General features: G+C 30.5%; 2 protein-coding genes across 3 annotated transcripts; both read right to left on the reverse strand.

Annotated features, from left to right (window-relative positions):
* Positions 1 to 112: 112 nt before the first annotated feature.
* FULC (MADS-box protein FULc) lies at positions 113 to 10,117 on the reverse strand. Of its 2 annotated transcripts, none has more exons than XM_006579637.4 (8): positions 9,657 to 10,117; positions 5,670 to 5,748; positions 4,663 to 4,727; positions 4,481 to 4,580; positions 1,916 to 1,957; positions 1,514 to 1,570; positions 1,306 to 1,415; positions 113 to 394 (listed from the first exon to the last, which is right to left on the reverse strand). In XM_006579637.4, exons 1-8 carry the CDS (start codon positions 9,839 to 9,841, stop codon positions 298 to 300), a joined length of 735 nt encoding a protein of 244 aa, XP_006579700.1. In that variant the 5' UTR covers positions 9,842 to 10,117; the 3' UTR covers positions 113 to 297. The 2 variants fall into 2 exon arrangements, with proteins under 2 accessions (XP_006579700.1, NP_001304506.1); NM_001317577.2 differs by having other exon boundaries at positions 1,514 to 1,555; positions 9,657 to 10,059.
* A 5,809-nt stretch (positions 10,118 to 15,926) lies between these two features.
* On the reverse strand, positions 15,927 to 21,436 carry LOC100797819 (MADS-box protein CMB1-like). The gene is given in 8 exon segments (NM_001255436.2): positions 15,927 to 16,248; positions 16,390 to 16,529; positions 17,167 to 17,208; positions 17,294 to 17,335; positions 17,574 to 17,673; positions 17,797 to 17,855; positions 17,963 to 18,041; positions 21,175 to 21,436. Coding segments are annotated over 8 exon segments (732 nt in total). The 5' UTR covers positions 21,360 to 21,436; the 3' UTR covers positions 15,927 to 16,163.
* Positions 21,437 to 22,228: the final 792 nt, after the last annotated feature.

Raw genomic sequence — 22,228 nt, forward strand, 5'->3', positions numbered from 1 at the left:
TAAGTATATATTAAAAATCACTAACATATTTAAACCTACTAAATAATAAAGTGTTTTGAAGAATTTATGCAGAAGTGAAAGAAAAACACGTCATGAATTAGACATTTGGATATAAGTCAAAACTTCAACCTTTATTCAAACTCAATTTTATATCAGTATCATTTTATATGTAGATCATTTAATATACCTAGCAGCATTAAATACAATCCAGGTGGTATAGTCACCGTCAAATGCCTCTGATGATGTATATAGCTAGCCTTTGTACAAGTGGTATTCGTATTTAACAAGAATAGGCTTCTATTCATTTGTAGGAAGAGGCATCAAAGGGGGAAGAATGGTTTTAGGTCGACATGAGGTTGGAGTTTCTTCATTAGATTTGACTTCTGGGGAGCCTCTGCATCAAGTCATTTAGGTGATCACTTAATTAGTATTATTAGTTGCAAATTCAAAAACCAGAGATCAACTAATCAGGTGGATGTTAACAACTATTAATTTGTTAAAATACTAGTTTTGTTAGCAAAATGAATTCAACTTGTAACCTTTTTTCCTTTTTTTTTCTCTCTCTTTTAACTATCCATTTCATCTTATATCTACTTCAAATTGAGATTAATTAACTAATACCATTTATTTGGTTGACTTGACTTTTCCTCTACGTTTCATTACCCCCTTGTAAGTATTAAATATCACTTGACACTTTAGAATAGAAATGAGTTTATTATTTATTACTATTATGATACACCCACTCTTTTATCTTATTTTCATCTCTATTTCTCATCACTCTTCTTTTTCTTTTTCTCTATCTCTTTTTTCTTTTCATGTATGTACTTTATGGGGTGGAAATTTATCATTTTCCATAGCAATTATTAAAAGGAAATAATGTTTCTTAATAAGTGTATAGAGGTGGTGTATTACAAAACAGAATAAATAAATTAAAGATAACGAGATAACCAGCCAGGCACACTCATTTGGGTTTTTACATTTCATTTATTTATATCCTCATAAATGGGTTAAAACTATAAAGTCATAATGATATATGATGAGGGAAAAAAGAAAGAAAGAAAGAAAGAAATACCAATATAAATTGAAGACTCTAAAAAAGAAGAGTAAAAAATTCAGCATTCATCCTATTCATTGGTTTCATGCATCCAACTTGAGGTGGTATATACACAAAGTAGCACAAGATGGAAGGTTAAAATGAAATCATGCATATGCACATACACGGTAACAATTCATGAATATACTCACACACACTCTTAAGAATAGAGTTTGGAGCATTTCAGTTATACATCACAAAAAGATACTAACCCAATAGTCAGGGACTCCAGTGGTTGAGTTACAAGGACAGAGCTCACATCCATGTTATTTTGCAGTCCTTCTTGCTCTTGTGGGGTCAGCTCCTTCTCTTTTTCCTTTATCTGTTTTTCACTCAAACCATGTTGTTGTGTACGGTAAGATTTTTGAAATCCAAATTGCACAAACTGAATGAGTTGTTATAAAACAAAATGGTCATTACCTTCTTGGAGAGCAAGTTGTTGTGTTCACGGAGTGTCCTATCCTGCATGATGAAATACTAAATCATCATTTATACCGAAGGCAGCTGATCCAAAACTTTTGGTCAATGAAAACAATGTGTGCATATTGTTACTGAAAATTAATGTTAGAAAGATATGTATCAATTGATATTCAGCAATTTACAATTCTCACAAAAACAATGATTAGCCAGTGTTCATTCTCAGAAATTTAGAAAATAGTACATTCTCAAGAAACTCCTTGAAAATGTAGAGAATTAATTCATACCTTTTTTGGTTGGAACATGTGTGTACTAGTTTCAAGCCAATCGTTCACCCTTCTTTTAAGGGAAGGAGAAAAAGAAACATTGTTCACTATCATTTATGCAAGGGCAAGAAAGACTCACCTTTTTCTGAAGCTCAGAAATAGATTCATTCATGGCTTGGTTCTGCACGTTAACACCCAGAATTACAATGACATTCAATTCATTTCAAATTATATTAGGTGAATTTCATGTAATTATATACTTGTAGATATTTAGGAAATAACAATCAAGTCATATGAGGAGATTTTAGGCACAAACAATTAGGAGATTCCTAGTAATTTTAAGAGTTTGTTATCATTAATTACGGTTTGTATCTATTTTAAACCATTATTATTGAAAGGTACGAAGAAAATAAACAAACAACAAAACCTTATCCCATAAAATGAGGTGACACAGTTAAAAGATACTGAAAAAATATTACAACTATGCTTGTTTTGGTATCAAACCAACACGACAACTTGATCATCGCGTTATCATATAATGAATGGTAAGAAGGGAAGTGGAGACACCTTTGACTATACATGCAGCACCACACAAGAATTAGCACTAAAATGGGAGAAAGAGAAATTTCATTACACTGTGAATGCTGTACAAATCCAGCAAGCACACACGATACAAAGGGAGTCACAGATAAGTGTGGGTCCTTTCTTAAGTTGTGTAATAGCTACAAGAACTTTTTACAAGTAAATAGTTAAAATATCTTGTCTTGTCCTATTAGGCTATCTAAGGGAAGAAATGCAGTTGCAAATAAGAATTAATGGAACAATAACTTTTGGGGAAGGCATGGTCTTAATTCTTAAACATGTTATACATGTTCCTATTTAAACTTGTATCTTATTTTTGTCTCCCAATTGATACATGACTCACATTGGGAAATCACCTTTTGTACAAATTATGAGGGAAATAGGACCATAATTCGAGGAGTGATTGACGTGGGTGAGTAAAAAAATGAGGTCTATCATTCTCACGCAGTGACCATTGTGCATATATGCATGTAAAACAAGTGGAGTTGATTCCTTTACCATGCGGCAATGGCATGTATAGGACATCCTTTAGATCAAATACTTCGTTTAATTACTTCCTAGCGCTTATGTTGGTGAGGGAAGACATATAAGCGAATTTGTGATATGTGCTAAAGAGCTAACCAAACAAGAGATGCATTTATTCGTAATAAGAACAAAGCCAATAAGCCTTTTAATTTAATGCATTATGATGAGTAGGGTCCTTTTCGTGTTCACTCTTGGGGTGTTCCCCACTTGACCATTGTGGGAGATTTTCTCATCATATGATTATATTCAATCGCAGTAAAGAGTCAAGTTAAGAAGACTCACGAATTTTTTTGTTATGTTGAGTAAATAGAAAAGTTAAAATTGAGAGAAGTGACAATGTTACTAAATTCAAGGTCTTTAAGACCTATTTTGTTAAAATAGAATGTTTCATCAAACCTTCATGATTCACACCCTGCAACAGAATAATTGTTCAAAAGAAAACATAATTTTTTTTTTCGAATAATTTTTGTAGATACTCAATATATTATAATACACCTAGAGAGAAAGAAAAATAGAAAAAAAATATAGATATTATAGAATTTATGATGTGATAGAAAGAAAAAAATAAAAATAAATTAAAAGTGTTGATTGGGTGTTCAATTAAAATAAATAAATGTTTGTGTATCATTGTTTTTTTTTTAATGTTGCTTAAACTTTTCATTTTCAAGCTAAGCTACGTACTAATTCAATATTGGGATGAATCTATCCTTATTGCAAGATACTTGATAAATGGCACCCATCCATTATACATATAGATAAAAGTTCCTATGAAAGACTTTGGATACAGGGTTAAAAATGCTTTTGAGAGTTTATTGAAAAAAACTCTATATTTCCTTAACCAAAGCTCGTCAAATAACAATTAATCATCAATTGAGTAAGTTAGGCATTTAAAATCTTCATACACTAACTTATAAGAGAATCTCATATGGTCATGTATATTTGCAAGTATTTAGAAAAATCATTGATCAAGCCATATTCATGCATGCAGTATTTAAAAATTCTGTACACATTTAAGAAATCATGGTCAAGTCGTATCAGGAGAGATTCACAGACTATTAAGAGGATATCTTGCTGTAATTTAGGATTTTGTTGCCCTTATTTATAATTTGGATATATTCTACACCTCTATTATTGAAATGTACAAGTTAAAACTTGCAGGTTTAATAACCTATGTAACACCTAGAGTTGCAGTAACCTTCCCATTTAATTCTTATATATAGTTTATAACATTTCATTTTTGTTGTTATATTTGCAATTTTTTTTTATCTTTCCGTACTCATCGTCTAAAGTTGCCTAATACCGTTTGAGGTAAACATGGATTAAATAAGAAATATCACATTCACGTTATTCAACAATTGACAACAAAAACCTTAATCTAAGTTCATTTCAACCGACGTTAGTCAACTTTAGAAGATAAGAACTAATAAAAAAATAAAAAATTACTACTATAAGAAAGAAAATAAGATATTTTAAACTATAGAAATAAAAAAGAAAATTATTGCAACTTAAGGATAAAAAGGTAATTAAACCAAACTTATAATGTCATATTTGTTTAATGACATCACCAAAACACTCTTGGTTGCACATGTAGTTTTACCTTTCGTGATCTAATGTGTTTGAGAGCGGAATCAAGTTGTTGCTCCAAACTCTGAAGTCCTCTAAGATTTAAGCTGTCCAGATCTTCTCCCATAAAATTCCTGAAACAAAGCAGTAAACCTGTCATTGCATATTTTATTACACAACAAACACAAGTAGCTCTAGCCCATAATATATTAATACCTTTGATTTCTCTGTAGTACCTCCACCCTAGCCTTGAGCTTTTCATGTTCTATAACCCAGTTTTCCTAACAGTGCATGCAGATAATTAAATCAGTATTCTAACGCGTCTAATCTACTGTAACAGTAGCAAGTCCTGTCTCTTTTCCGTATCTTTTTAATGTTTTAAACTTTCAAAGTTTATTTAATATTTTTTTCTCAAATATACTCTTATTTAATATTCATTAGTAATTAATAATGATGTTATTAAAGATCAAGATATTAAATAAGAATATTTTAACTTAAATATAACAATTTATTAATTTCATTTTTTAATCTGTATAATAATCTTAAACATTAAAAGATATGAAAATAACAATAACATTCCTTAATTATCCATAGACTAGAAAAATAAAGCTAATGGGCAAGTAACAAATTATTTTAGCGACTTTATTTGTCCTTGGGACGGACATGTTTGGAAAACGTGCAATTGTGCATGGATGTATGTCTTGTCAAGGAAATGTCACTCGAAATTATACCATGTCAAGGAAACTTTGTAGAAAAGAGGATTTGAAGTTGATGAATTGGAAATTTGCTACTAAATTAGTTAACCAAAAATCTAAACTGCCATCGTCTTCACTTTTATCCAAGACTAATTCAGCTATAATGTAAAGAATATTCTAGAGATTATTTTGGGGACATATCACATCTTTAATTTGGTGATAAAATCTTTAGGAAGTGATGACTTAACTCAAGGGATTAATTTGTGAGGATTTATTTTAGAAAACCAATATAATGACACCTGTAACTTTGAAGAACCAAATTAAGAATTTTGGCATAAAATAAATAACTCAAAAGTGAATGTATATAAGTTGGTTTAGCTAGTAAAATATGTTAAACTAATTAAGTAGGGACAAATGATCAAATCACCCTCCACTGGGAGGGTTTAGAGAAAGTAAAGGGCCAATTTACATCAATAAAGCATAAAAAGAAAAGGTTTAAAGTTCATCCAGAAGAAATTGAAGGCTTACATTTGGTGGTTGATCATCTCCAACAAGTTGCCTCTCCGCATACGAATACCTCTCATACCGTTCAAGAATTCTTTCCGTACTGTTGACTCGGGAAATTAAATTAGCAGTGAGCAAAGGTTTTATATATGGGAAGGAAATTATTTAGAGTTATGCTAATGAGTGTCCTGAATTAAAAGAGAAAAGATTTTACTCAAAATCATTTGAAAGCACATTAAAAAAATTATATATATTTTTGTGCACTAAAATATTTTTGAAAATCACATGAATGAAAAACTGGATAATAGAGTTTATAATAATTTACACATCTTATTTAATCAATTGAATTAAACTATCTTAACAAAGTTAATTGAAATTGAACCAAAATAAAAATGACTTTTAAGTGATTTGCTTTTCTTACTCTTCCATCCCATTATAATTGTCAAACCTACAATAAATAAATGAAATAGAATAATAATATTATAAAATTAACCTTATCATAATTCATGTTTAATTTTTGTTGTTCATATACATGATATTATAAGAGATATAAGTGAAAAAAATATAATCAACGTTACATTGAAAACCTAGAATAATAATTATTTTGATATAAAATTTTCTTCTTACATGATGATTATGATAAGACGGAGAGAGTATCTATTATGACTATTTGGTAAGATATTTCTGTTAATTTTTAACTTTTTTTATTAGTTGAAAAACTTGTTTGCTTATTCGGTAAAAAGTCTTTTTTTAATAATTTCTAACATTGTTATGAAACAAAGAAAATATTTTAAAACGTTAGCTTTCGGTTTCTAGCTTTTTATATTTTTTTTTTATTTTTATCCTCAATTCATTAATTCAATTTCCTTATTATTTTTTTAATAAATTATGATTTTATTATTTTTAAATCATTTTACACTTTTCAGTTACTTCAATAGTTAATTTTATCACACACTTATAATTTAAAAAATTAATTTTTCAACTTTTAACTACCAATTAATTTTTCAACATTGAGCTAATTTTTTAGCTTTTTTTTTTTTTCAACATAGCTTAAGCATCACGTATTGTATAGCATTGACTCGCGCTATTTTTTTTTACTATATTTTGTTTCAATATTTACCCATATCCAACCTGGAGCCTAGAGGTATGATAAAAAAACGAATTATAACAGCTGTCCCAATTTTTACGGTTTGGTGAAAAATTGTCAACAAAATTATTTCCATTATAAATTTGTTGAAAGATTATAAGAATTAATATAAAAATAAATGTTGGAATAGATTAAATTATAATGAGGTAGTTTTAATACTAGAAACTCTAACATTTTACATTAGATATTTTTGTTAACAACAATTTTAATCAGATTGCATAGAATAGAATGGTGTAATTTAATGATAATTTGTTCATGCATGCACCTTGTGCTTCCTTCGTCTATCTGTTCTCAGCTTTATAGTTCTCTACTCATTAAGGAGCCACGAGCCCACAAATTGCTCGGCATATATGTGTGTGTGAGATTCGTTGAACTTACAGTCTTACGCCCTACTTGTTTTTTTAGACGGTAAGCTGATAAATTATAATTATAAATTTTTTAAAATATATCATTTATTGATTTATTTTTCTGAAAAAAATAAGTGAATGTATGTTAATAAATACTCATGAAACTTGTTAACTTACACAACTTATTTTGTAAAATGAGTGAATCAGCAAACTATAAATAAAAATTTTCTTAAAATATATTCAAAGTGCATCTTGCTAATTTAATCTTTCTTAAAAAACGAGCATAAGTAAGCAAATCTCTATAACTTGTAAAGCCATGTAAGCACTTAAAAAAAATTACATGAGTTTAAAAAATTCATATGACGTGTGTTTTAATATCTTAAACATTTATAATAAAATCTAATGATGAATAAGTATTTATCTTTTTCTCCCATAAAAAATAATAGCAATATACATATAAGTAACTTGGAATGTAAAAGGTAAAGTTAAGTTTAAAGCAACTACGTAAAAAGGAGAAGTTTTTTAAAGAAAATTTCTCTTAATTGAGAAAACAGAGAAAGGAACTGGTGATTTCTTCCCCTTCCGGTCAAAAAATTGTTATAAGATTATCGCAAGGAATAAGGAATAAATAGGAGGAAGTGAATCCTTGCATTCCCTGGCACAATGTATAATGTATCTATTAGCAAAATCAGAAATTCGCACATCCACCAAGTGGTACAATTGAGCTCTCCTAAGATGCTCTGTTGACTATTGACTAGTTGTTGTTTTGTCTCATTGTGAACATATTTTGATTTTCTGTTTTGCTTTTTTTATCAATTGTATTTGTTTTCATATTTACTGTCATTTCCCTTTTAATCTTATCCTTAATTATAGGCACAGAGAATATATATATATATATATTCTCTCCTATGTAATTATTTGACTATGAATGAAAAATATGTTTTTCATGCATTCTATTATAGTCTTTGTGGTTTCTCTCTTTTTCATCCCTTATATCCAAACTTCTTTGAGTATCCTTGACCGTGATATTAATTTTCGAGTACTAATTTGATTGGTAGCACTAACACCAGCGTTTTGTATTGTTACATACTTTTCTATGTTGAATGCAATACGGCACGTTTCAGTTTTCAGTGATTAGTCTCTTTACTCAGAGACGGTGTGCCTAGGTATGTCAGATGAAGATGCCTCCCCCTCCATTCAAAATACCAAATCAGGTAAATGTAAATTAATTACTACGCTATCAACCACTAAGTTAGTGGTACTACGTACTATATGTTCTGAGATTTAAAACTATGACTATGATAGTTGAATTTTAAAATTTTGAATTTGAGTTTTGTTGATGAAGTAAAAAATAATTGAGAAGTTTTCTTTTTATAAAAGGTGATCAATTAAATTTTTTAATAAAAATTAATTATCATTAAAATTAATGAATATTTTATACTAATAATATTATAATAAAAAAAAATACTACTATATGGTCCCGAGGGAGAATATTCGACTTCTCTAAGTTAGATAACAAAGTTATATTGCATTATTACTTGTCCTTAAGTTTTTTAAACAAGTTACACCATATCAGATTTTTTTTAACTAACTGGTTAGGGTTCAATTATTGGGGCCCGATTCTTTTAATAACAAGTTGAGTGACTTTACCAACACCATATATACTCAAATTAACAGTCCCAAAGGAGAAATGATTAGGCAGGGCCGGCTGAAATATTTAAGGCTTTTAAGTCCTTGTTTTAAGTCTTGGAAAAAACTACAGTATTTAATATTAGTATTCATATTACTTTTTATTATTAGTTGATCTGAGGCTGTTATAATTAAGTTTTTTTTTCCTCTGGTAAATGAGGTTGAACCTGTTATAAGAAAAACTAATCTCCATATCATATGTAATTAAGTATTACTAGGAACAAAATATAGACGCAATACTATAAGTGCTGTTGAGTTGTTGATACTGTTCTTTAATTAGATTTGAAAATTTTCATCTTGGTAATTTGTATAGTAATAAAGAATTCTATCACTGATAAAAAAAAATCTATTAAATGTCTAGATGTATTATCGAGATATTACCGAAATAATACCTTGATTCTAATTAGAGAATAACAACAACTGTGTCTATGATATTGCACATAAGTTTTGCCCAAAATTACCTAATAATTTATACCTACAAATACACACTTCCTCACTCGTACACACTTGATGGGCATGTAAAGGTTCCGTTTCAAAAAATCAAGTATAACTAACTAAACAAGAAATATAAACCCATATGTGCTCCTGCACGCTGACAATCTTTAATTAGAAGAATAAGACAAGGAATAAAACTATACGAGATATATGAAGAGTAGAAGGTGAAATCCTAATGAGAAAGTGAGTAGTGTAGATTACATGAAACAAGTGATGAACTAGAGCAAATATTAGAGCATTGACAAACAAGGAATGACAGCACATGCATATATATGAGTGATTGAGTGCAAATTAAGAAGAGAAGAGAGGGAATTAGTTAGGGGAGGGACGTACCAAGGTTGGTTGGAGTAGTCCAAAAGCTTGCCTTTGGTGGAGAAGACGATGAGAGCCACATCAGCATCGCACAGCACAGAGATCTCGCGCGCTTTCTTCAGCAAACCAGACCTTCTCTTTGAGAACGTCACTTGCCTATTGATCTTGTTCTCGATCCTCTTCAACTCCACTCTTCCCCTCCCCATATATACACTATCAAATATTAATTCTCAATATATCTCCTCACCGCTAACACAAATTCTTCCGACTCATGCGCATGGATTTAACCCACGTATGCTTTACCCTCTCTCTGCTGTTTGATTTCCTTCTACGCTCTGCGGCAGTGGCGGAAGAAAGAAAGAAGAAGAAGAAGAGGAAAGAGGAATATTAGGGTAAGGACTATGAAGTCAAGGCTTTTTTTAGCATGTATTACATACCACAACTGGTTTTTTTTTTAAGGAAAATATCATTGGTCAGTATTTAGAATATTTACTACTTATACTTACTGTACAAATAAATAAATGTTCGGATAGAGAAACCGCTGATCGGATCTAAAACGTGGTTTTGAAAAACCTGCGTGGTTTTGTCAAATACGTTGTCTAGTTATGATTGGGCAGAGACACTATTCTGTCATAGTAGACTTAGACTGGTCCCCACCGTTTCTTCTAGGCGCTCGCCCACTCAGATTCTTAGGACATATGTAAGAATATTTGAGTTTGAGATCTTAATTATATTTTTTTAGGATTTCATAATATTATATTATTTTTAAGATTTTTTTATATTTTTTATTTCAATAGATTTTATTTTGAGATTTTAAATTATTTATTTAAATTAAAGGGATCCATATTCTAATATTTATTTATAATTTATTTTAAAATAATTGAAAATAATTAATTATATATTTTATAATTTCAAAAAAAATATAACGAAAACATAAAATTTATTAATAATCAAAATATTTATTTATCAATATAATTTAAACTTACGACAATACATAAAATTGATAAAAAAAAAAATACAAGCATCAACATTGAATAACAAAAATTAAATTTCGTCATTATTCTGATCGAAACGTTTCCAAATATACTTCACTAAGTCTGTTTGAAGTTGTTGATGAATTCCTCTTGTATACATACAACATCTTGTTTGTAGCAAAGTCACGATGAGTACTAGGAGATATGTCAATGTTTGAAATCTCTTCATCAATATGATCATAATCAACATCAATGTTATCTCATTCATCTTCAACAATCATGTCCTGCTTTTATGATTTCTTCGTTAGTGTTGTCTTCAAGTGCTTCATCAACAATTTGTTGCCAAGTTCTATCGAAGTCAAAGTTTTGAGTCATCTCATGACTGAGTAAGGGTAGAAAAAAGATAAAAGAATTTTGAAGAAGAAGGTGTGTGCATGGATAAAAGGAAACTAAACTATTAAATAACATCGTCAACAATGACTAGTTTTTACAATGGCTAATTTTTATAATGACTATTTTTTAACAGGTAGTTCTTATGACTGACTTGAAAGTTACTCGTTAACAAATAACTTATGTAATTAAAAACAAACTTCATCATTCATTTGATTAAAAATGTGTTACAACATAATCAATGATAACTAAATACATAAAAAAAAACAAACTACTAAACTAATAAAAAAACTAATTAAAAACAAACTTGAACATACAATTAATTAACGATAACTTAAGACATAAACATTAACTTCTAAACTTTTTTAAAATATATTTATAAGTGATTTCATGTTTTTTGCATTGATCTTCAGTCATGTTAGATGTGTCATTCATAAGAATATCATACATCTTCACGATGTTATCGGATTCCATTGCCTCTGCTAGACGGAGGATGTTGCGGTTTCTCGTTAGAAGGAGGTTATTGTTAATTTTGCAACAAATTCATATAAGTTTGTCAATTACATTGATTTAGATCCATATGACAAGGAACAAATAAAACAAGATTTAAAATTGAAATTGGAGAATCTGAGAATGACAATGGGAATAAGAGTGAGAATGTGAAAATCTTGTGCCAAAAAAAAAATCCTGTAGCAGCCAGTTTATAGGATCCAATTTTTACAAAAATTTATTGTAATTTTTTATATAAAAAAAGTTAACATGAACAAGGTACAATCATGTTAAAAAAATTTGACATAACGGTCATAAAAAAGGTTGTCAAGCTACAATAATGTTTGGAAAAAATTGACTAGCTATAGCAACGTTCAAAAAAAATGTTAAGCAAGATTAAGTAACAGTCATAAAAAAAAGGGGCAAAAATCTATTTATTCAATTTCTCTTCTTTCTTTTTTTTTTCTCTCTTTCCTTCCCCACGCACCTCTTCTGCCCCTTTTGTTTTTCTTCTTCCTTTTTTCTTTCTTTCATTTTTCTTGTTTTCTCTCTTTCCTTCCCCACCCACCCCCTTTGCCCCTTCTCTTCTTCCTTTCTTTTTTTTCTCTTTCGTTCCTCACCCACCCTCTCCGCCCCTTCAATTTTTAACGACTATTTTTTATAATGACTACTTTTTTAACCGCTAAACGGCTAATTTTTACAATGACTAGTTTTTATGACAACTTAAAGGTTACGCATTAACAAATAACTTACGTAATTAAAAGACAAACTCATCATTCATCTAATTGAAAATGTGTTACACCATAATCATTAACTTAACATATAAAAAACAAACTACTAAACTAATAAAAAAACTAATTAAAAACAAACTTGAATATACAACTAATTAACGATAACTTAAGACATAAACATTAACTACTAAACTTCTTTAAAATATATTTACAAGTGATTTTGTGTTTCTTGCATTGATCTTCAGTCATGTTAGATGTGTCCTTCATAAGAATATCGTATGTCTTCACGATGTTATCAGACTCCATTGTCTCTGCTATTTGTTTTTGGACAATATTTCTTTCCTTCATTTATTTTTCAATGCCAGACAAGTCCACAATCGGTGTAGAAGAAAATGCTCCTTTCCCTTTGATCTTCATTTGATCGCCTTTTGTCCTATTGGGCGAGCTAGTGGTGTAGGAGTGTCATTTTTGGAAACTTCAATTGATGTCTCAAGGTTAGATGACGATGAGTAATTCCAATTTTTATTCATCTTTGTTCTTTTCGAAGGAACTTTTTTGTATTGTTCTAACCATCTATGTTGATCTTTTAATAGTCGCTATGCATGCTCCAATGTGAAATCCTTTTTTTCCTTCGCCCTTCCAAATAACATATGCATTAACCATCACATCGTTCTCTATGTAACCGCTTTTCTTCGAAGCAACAACTTGCTTGTAACAACCATTGAACGACATAATGAATTTTTGGCCATAGGATTTTAGTTGATTGATTGATCTTTCACTTAGATATCCACAATGTGTGTTGTAATTTTCTATGATTCTTTTCCAAAAAGCCTCTAATTTTTTACCATCACAGACGATTGAATCAAGTGAGGCATTAAGCCATGAACTAATGAGAAGTTTATCTTTTTCAATTAAAAAAAAAATATGTGTGCCCTTTTTCTTCCTTGTAGAACTTCCTCCTCCTTCCTCTAGTGTAATATTTTCTAACTCAATTTGAGTAAAAAATTGTGAAAAGTGTGTATCAACTTGCTCTGTTGAAGGAGTTTGTATACGACTACAATTATTGGGAGGCTTACGGAACATGTTGAGGGTATTTTGTGGCATAGAAGGAAAGGTGTGAGAACTTTGGAAATTTTTGGTAGAAAGGGATTGCTTATAAATTACTGGTGGTGGTTGTGGTAGTGCCAAGTTCAAAATGAAATGAGGAGAATTATGAGAATTTTTGCTCATTAATAAAGGTGGTAGTGGCATGTAGGCAAACAATGGAAGAGGATGTTGCAAATTCTTGTTAGAAGGAGATTGTTGGTAATTTTGTAACAAATTCATATAAGCTTGTCAATTAAATTGATTTGGATTTATATGACAAGGAATAAATAAAAGATTTAAAATTAAAATCAGAGAATCTGAGAATGACAATGGGAATAAGAATGAAAATGTGAGAACTGTGTAAAAAAAAATCCTATAATGACTAGTTTATAGACATAATATAACAAGAACAAGCTATAGTAAGTTAAAAAAATTGACAACTACAGTAACGGTCACACAAAAAAAGTTGTCAAGCTACAATAATGTTTGGAAAAAATTGAACAAGCTTAAGTAACAGTCATAATAAAAAGGGACAAAAATCTATTTGTTTGATTTCTCTTCTTTCTTTTTCTCTCACTTCCATTCCCCACCCACCTCCTATGCCCGCTCAGTTTCTCTTCTTCCTTTTTTTTCTTTTTTTCTCTCTTTCCTTCCTCACCCACCCTCCCCACTCTCCCTCCTCCCCTACCCCTTCTGCTACCCCTCTCTTCTTTCCCCACTCACCCCTCCGTTCTTGCCTCCTTTTCTTCCCCCACTCACCCCCTCTACCCTTCTTTTCTTTACAAGATTAATTCTCAATCACATCTATTGATCTTTAAATAATTATTTTAAAAATCATATAATCTACAATTTTTAATTTGTGGTACAGTACATGAAATTTAACTTATATCAAATGTATTAATTTGTACATTTTTATCACATTGTTTATGTTTTAAACATGTTTATAAATTAGTTTTTTAAATAGTAAATCACCAATTTAATCATTGAGATTTTGATATTAAAGAAAATTATACTTTTTTACTTCTTTGTTATATTGCTTCTAGATGGACTGTTTTACAACGAAATGAAAAAAAAAAAACATCAAGAATCAACCGGGTTGCCCTATAAAAGTAATGAACTGAAACCAACAACTACATAACGAAATCTAAATGGTTACTCTCTAGAAGACTTTGATTAGTTGCTTTGATGGTTGTGATTTTTCTGCGCTAAGGTTATTGGTTGTTAATATGATCATGAAAAGCCTTGAAAAGGTTTTATTTGGGGAGGTTGAAAGCATAAGTCCTCCAAGAGCTACGACAAGTATTTTAGGTGGTGAAAGTCCTCAAGCCTCAACGACGGTGTCGTCCCCTCCACCACCAACTACACCCAAGTGATCCTCTATGACGCCTCCTTCAATTGTCACTATCTAATACACACAATTGCAAGTTTTGATTATTCACGTCAACCACCTCTCCAACTTTAACGTCGTGAATCGATACCTAATCGTGTTGTATTACCAACTAGCAAAAATGGGCAATCAATTAGAAGAAGAGGACTAGATCGCAACACAAGAGTACATGTCTCCAAAAAAGAGAGGGGAGATTTTTTTTCCTGAACAAAAAAAAATAAAGAGAATTATAAAAGAGAAACAAAGACAAGGATAATTGAGGAAAAAATTAAAAAACAGAGGTGTATAATTAAAAAGGGGAGGTAAGAATAACATTTGCCAAAATCAAAGTAAAAGGGGGCGGGGTCCATTGGGCAGATTTCAGCCCAACTAAGAAGATGGGGAATATCGCTACTGTCCACAATTTATTGGGATATTATCCATCTTTGTAAAGATTCCTAGTAAGGCCTAAATTTTTGCATAGATGGCAGATAGCCAGCTTTCATACATTTTCACGATCGAGAAGGGTAAATCCCCTATTAGCAAAAAAGGAAAAATCGTTAATTCCCTATATAATTGTATCTCTCTTTACAAGAAGAGAAAAATAAATTTGTTTGTTTTAGGGTTGAGCCGATATATATATATATATATATATAAAGTCAATGCTTTATTTGTCTCAGGTTGGCTATGCATTTGAAATAAAAAAAGTCAAAAAAACAAATAGATGCTAGGATAAATTATATTTTATTTATACTTTCTTAACTTATTCCCTATTATTATTATTGTTAAAACTATTTATAACGAGCTTATCATTGTAATTAAATCAAGCAAAAATGAGATATAAGATATTTTAGAGATATTAAAAGATATAGATAAAGAATTAAGAAAAAGAACGTGAAAAATTAAAGGAAAATCATAGATTCAAACCTAATTATATCAAAGGATAATGGATACTCATCTCATGCATAAAAGCTTAAAGTTTTAAATCTATTTGAGATAAAAAAATATTTATATCATTTCATTCAGAATAAAAAAGTGAACACAATCATAAATATGCTAAAAAAACATGATTGTTAACTGTGAGTGACACAATTTGTTTGACTCCTAATAGAACTCACCATAGAGTTTCAAAAAGGAAAGAGGAAGCAACTCTACATTTTGATAGAATAACATAAAAATCAGAAAAAAAAAGCAGTAAAATTTGCAAAAGGCCATCAACTACACTTTTACAATCATGCTCAAACACAACATTCTGTAAACCAAGTTCAGTGACTCATTGGATGGCTTAAAGTTTTAACTTCAATACAAATATACAACGTTTTAGGTTCATAAATTTTTATGATAATACTACTCGCAATTTTTATTTATTCAAACATTGATAAATGATGCACAACAAAAGGAAACGAAAACATATATATTATGGAAGTGTTCAACACATCCATGACTAGTTTTCTTTTCTGTTCTTTATGGAACATATGTAAATTCAATATCATCAAAGCATCCACCCAGAGGCGAATCCATGCATACTTAAGGATGAAGCTCCTACGTTTGTATCATCAGGACCAGTCTGGTTGTACCTGTAATCAATAAAACACGCACTTTGTAGATAGAGTACCACAAAAGGGGGAAAAAGGGAATGAAGCAAATTAAAGTAAAAGAACTTGATAATTTTACGCACAAAATTATTTAGGGAATTAATTTTTGTGGAATGACTTTACCCAATTTGCAAGGTGGGGTTCACTCCCACTGGCTCGAAGAACCCCTCTGATTGAGGTGGAAAGTTGGTGTATTGGATGCTAGGCCCTCCAGCTTCCAAAGCTAGACTTACTTGAACTTGTGAGTGATCAGTTTCTTCCAACTGTTTCAACAGAGATTATATTACTTTTATCAGAGATTATATTCTAAGGAAAAGAAGTTTAGTTCAATCAATTATTATAAATTTTTAAATATATATCTTTGATTTTTATAGAGATAAAAAAAACAAGCTAAAACTAAGTTGTAAATCAGTAAATATCACAGATATTTTTTATATTTTTATTTTCTACACATATCTTCTATGAGAAACAATTAACTTGATTGAGGCAATAAACACTAAATATAAAATATGAAGGTTCCTCATGATTACAATTGAAATCATGATTCAACACATTATAAGGGTGTAATTCCTTCTACTAAATATCATCCTCATTCGTCATTATTATCATGGTAACTATGGTCCAATTACTAGGGGAAAAAGGTCATAAGAAAATAAAAACCTGAAATTAATGAAACTAATATCATCTTGAACCCTCCAAAATAGGTAATATTGATTTAAAAAAAAAAAGGCTCATTTCTTCGTATCCTTGCAAGGCTAGCTAGCAACTAGCCAATATCTAGAATGCTTCAGCAAATAAATGGAGTTTGGTTAAATCATCTATACAGATGCATTAGTACAACTAATAATCTAATCAAAACTTTAAATAGAAATTTGCATTTGAATTGGAAATAATTGTTACCTTACTCCTTAACACGTTATTAGTTTCAATAAGCAATGTTTCCTGCATTGAATTTGTAAAAACCAAGGTTACACCAAAGAATAGGATGGTATCAGAATGTTCTAAGGAAGAAAAAACATGCACCTACCCGGTGGTGAAGATCAGAAAGCTGGTCAAGCATGAATTGAGTCTGAAAAAAATTGTAAATATATGTTAAAATCTATCTAAGAAATTAAAAGAGATGTGAAAGCATTTGTAAAGAGAAAGAACACTAATCCGAGCTAGCTAATCAAGAAATTTAACAGGTGTAATATACTTTAGAAATAAATATCCCCAAACCTCCTTTTCTTTTGCACTAAAACTGATATTTGAGAAGTGCAAACTAAAATAGAATACTGATTATTGAAATTGAAGCTGTCCAGTGTTACCTTTGTTGACCTAATATTCCTCAGTGCTGCCTCCAGTTGATTCTCAAGCTGCTCTAGCTCATTTGTATTCATTTGGGCAAGATCTTCCCCGAGTAGGTTCCTGCATATTATTTAGAATCAATGACACAAAAGATTCTTGAAACTTAATATTCAATATAGTATAAAGACAGAATATATAGAATATCAACTTTATGTCTGAACACATAACAGGTAAGTTAATTACCTTTGAGAACGTTGCAAAACTTCTACCCTTGCTTTTAATCTCAAATACTCCTGATAGTTCTGTAAGTAGTGGCATATTTGTTATTAGCTATTTCATATACGACTAGAGTTCATAAAGTCTATGAAACCTTTGTATAAGAAAATTATTAATTATAAGACTTAATTACCTGAGTGTCGTTAATTGGTCGGGTGGTCTCCAGTGCACTGTAGCTGTACTTCTGGTACTTCTCCAGTGTTTTCATCATACTGTGTCATCAAGAAACAACTCAATCAGCATATGGGATCATTCCTTTGTAAATGAGAAATTTTGATAATTTTTTGAACGAAAAATTGCAAGATAATTAAGTTTAAAAACTGCATATTTGGAGTGAGAAAATACTGTACAGTGTACACCCTAAACCCTAAACAAAGAAAAATTAAGGCATGTGTGTGTATGTCTACGCATGTTCTGCAACATTGTTAATTGGTAGCAACTCAATAACTATGGAAGTGGAACCATAACTGCAAACCATCTATAAATTCCTACAAAAGTTTTAATACATATTTGAACAAATTATTTGATTATGATCTATTGACCCTCATAAGATACAAAAAAAAAAAAAAAAAAACCAGATACACTACACACACACATAAAGAATTTGTAACCTTGTGACCTGCTAATGTCTAGCTTTACTAGGGATTAGCTATTCCAAAGGGTCTTCTCTAATAATAGAATCATAATGATTTTTCTTTCTCTTTTCTTTCAAGTTTTCAGAAAATGTAAACTCGCGTGAGTTGATCAAAAGTAAGCAACACGAATCACAACAATTATGATATATGACATTGCCTATAAGTCAATTGGCACAAATATATACACAGAGCAAGTAAACAAAAGGCTGTGACTGTAGCCACCTGCATTATTATTAGAATATCGATCCTACGGTTTAAACTTTAATATTCCCTTTAATCAAATTTATCTGGGAGAGTCATTATTTGAAAGGAAAAGTATGATGTCCCTTTAAGCAGCTAAAACACCACTACTGATTCACTTCCAATTCTTGCAATGCTAGATCTCAATAAAACTTACTGATATGCTTTAATTAACAAAACTGCCTATACTTCATTATACTTTGCATCTTTTCTTGATTTAATAAAAAAAATGTCGGCTAAAATGATAGGTTGTCTTCCAGACGACTTGTCATTATCATCGTTAAAATTAAGAAAAATCCTATACGACAACAATACCAGAAAACATTTTTTTATATATATATTTATCCAAAGGTTGCTTGAGTTGTATGCGTACGTTTAGTTAAATAGAGAGATTATGGGTCATATAATAAACTTATTACATTATATACTGCTTCAGTCTTTTTCATTTTTCTTTTCTACCTTTAGCATCTCCTGCTGGTCATGTGCTAAAAAGCCTATAAATGCTAAAATCCAAATTATTCAGCATGAAGGTATATTATAAAATGAGTTTTGATTTATCTATTGTTAATTAGGGTAAAAAAAGTACTTTCACCCAATCCCATGCTATTAATTAAATTGAATAAGTTTAATATTTCAAACACTTAATATTATAAGTATGTTCTTTTATTGAGATTATTTGATTATAATATAAAAATTATCAACAATGAAAAATTAAATTTACCAAAACAAAATTTAATGACTTCAAGTTCAAAATTCTTTCTTGAAAGATATTAAAAAAAAAAGCAAAACCTTTTACTACCTAGTAGATTTAAATTAAAGAAAAAATACTTTAACTGGACATATAATATATGAACAAGAACATATATTCAATATGTCAAGAAAGTAAACCATAAATACAACTTTAATTTATGCATTGACAAATCTCCGTATCTACGGCTGAACAGTTAATTAATTACACATTTTTTAAGAGGCCACACAATGACCCAATGGTCATACAAAAATTACAATAACCATTATCCATTGAATTGTTGAAGACATTAAGAAAAGTTGAAAACAATGACGCATCTAGATGGAACAGTACACCGACAACTTCATCCATATATATCACCAAATTAAGTCGTGAAAGCCTAAGATAGAGCTTTCTAACAATCAAGCAAAACTTACTACAACATGGGTACCAAAATCTTTCCATTGTATATATAGGAGAGATTTCTATTTAAAAAAACAAGAAGAAAGTTTGATTTACAAGCTCATTCATTGAAGAAAAGAGAAAGTGGAAGGAAGAAAATGTATAGATTAATGGATAAGTCAAAGAGATCAAGATAGTTCAAATTAAATGTAGGAGTTTTGGTTTGATTAGTTGTTATTTGCTCCAATCATAATGTCATGAAAATAAAATTGCTCCAATTAAAATATCCTATTATTTCATTTGAACCATGTTAAGTCATTTTTTTCAAAGGCAACCATGTTAAGTCATTAACCACTATATTTAATTTCATTTGAACCATATTGTTTGATTGTTCCTGCAAATAGTGAGAACAGTGTTTTTGTCTTTAGTCTTGTAGATCAAACCAGCTATTCCACAACGGTTTTGAGGATAGACGTTGATTTACAGCCTTAGAAGCTAAAGGACACTGTCTCTCTCCCTCTCTGGGTCTGAGCAATCCTTAAATTGTAATGCAAAGTAAAACATGTTTTCGTATCAAAACATCCCATCTCTGACACCAAATCACTACAGTAAATCCTGGTCTGGACGGTTAATGCTTTATCTCTAATCAGAAATTAAAAAAAAATAATCAAATCAAATGGTTATTATTAGGCCAGTTCATATAGTTTTTTTATCTTCATGATCAGAACTGACCCAAGTTAAATAAAGTTAACAAACTTTGGCAAAAAAAGTTAAGATGTCGTTTATGGAGCCAAGTTCATACAATTTTCTTAAAACGAAAGATTAGTGATTTTTACACTCTTCTATTACAGAAATGATCTTGCCCTAGTCCAGGAGGGTATGTATGTCCCAGCTGAAATAGAAGCAGCAAAGCTTTTTTCTAAACAACATCTAAAAAAGACAAACGAAAATTTTCCCACTTTGACTTTCCTTAGAGGGGTTAAAAGATAGAGCTTCAGATCTTCACTTGAAGTATTGGAACTCAATAAAACAACTTCGTTTGTTGTATATAAAATTGTGAAAAGCAAGCAGAGAGGAAAGATCGGAGCTTTACACTTCCCACAAGTCAGGAAAAAGAAAAAATAAATAGATGGAAAATTTTGGAAGGCAAAAAAGACCTTTAAATTTTGAAGAAGAAGTAGCACAGATCTTGCACAAAAAATGCTCCAAATTAATTAACAAAAACATTTGAACACAAAAGAGAAGTCATTGCCAACATGTTTGCACTTATGCACTCATTTAAAAAAACATGGCACACACATAAGCAAATTAAATAGAGTTTATATATCTATGTATGAATACCTTGAGGTGCTGCTGAACTCATAAAGCTTGCCACGGTTGGAGAAGATGATGAGGGCAACCTCAGCATCACAGAGTACTGAGAGCTCATAAGCCTTCTTGAGCAACCCATTTCTTCTCTTAGCAAATGTGACTTGCCTGTTAATTTTGTTCTCTATCCTCTTCAGTTCAACTCTCCCCCTTCCCATCTTTTTTGTTTCTCTCTCTACCTCTCTTAAAAAATCACACACACACTCTCTCTCTCTCTGGAAACTCCCTTTCCAGTATTGGTTAAGAGATGGGAGTGCTTTCTTAAATGGTCTCTTTGCTTAGGGTACCAAAAGGGATAAAACAATAGTGCAAGAGAGGAAATAAAAGAAGAAACCTGAAAAAGGTTGCCTTATGATGTTTGGTTTTCATCTCTCTGCCGTATAGCCACTATAATATGTTTAATCAGCTAAACAATAAAATGGAAAACTTTTTGTGCTTGCATACTAATTTGACATAGTTTCTCATATATCTCGTTTGTACCTTATCTTAGTACCCCAAAAAGTTGAACTTAATCCTTGTTTGTCCATTGTTAGGCTACAAACTATATAGGGTCCCTAGGTTGCCCAAAAAAAAATTCTAGGTCATTAACTTACCACAATTCCACAGTATGATGCATCACATTGGTCACACCCGAAAATTTATTCGCTAACTGCATGACTTATTTACAATTTCATTGGACTTTGGTTACGCTTGAATAGGAAATATTTAGTGTTACTAGCTCGGTTATGTCCATTATCATCACCAACCAGCTTTAATATTTGGCACACATGCGATACATGTGTCAGGTTAAGAAAATCATTCTTTTTTTATTAGCAAAAGGAACATTAAATTTCTAGCTTGCTTGTTTGCTTTCTTAATTTTTCTATTTTATTTCAAGGGTGAAAAAAGGAGCATTATATTCTTACTTCTTAGGTGCAGGACATAAAGAAGTTTAGAGTATGGAGGCTTAATTGAGCTTATTTGTTGCATAATTGCATTAAGCCTATATTTGGATAGGCATTGAAGGCAGTCAAACTCAAGTATGGAG

Source organism: Glycine max, chromosome 5, assembly GCF_000004515.6.
Source record: "Glycine max cultivar Williams 82 chromosome 5, Glycine_max_v4.0, whole genome shotgun sequence".
In the NCBI taxonomy this organism is placed as follows: domain Eukaryota; kingdom Viridiplantae; phylum Streptophyta; class Magnoliopsida; order Fabales; family Fabaceae; genus Glycine; species Glycine max.

Bases quoted from the DNA above. Each gene is read 5' to 3' on its own strand.
- FULC (XM_006579637.4), bottom strand. From the start codon at position 9,841: ATGGGGAGGGGAAGAGTGGAGTTGAAGAGGATCGAGAACAAGATCAAT. The intron at 5,749-9,656 runs GTACGTCCCTCC...CCGAGTCAACAG, and splicing joins GACTACTCCAACCAACCTTG to TACGGAAAGAATTCTTGAAC. The intron at 1,416-1,513 runs GTAATGACCATT...AGTGAAAAACAG, and splicing joins ACAACTTGCTCTCCAAGAAG to ATAAAGGAAAAAGAGAAGGA.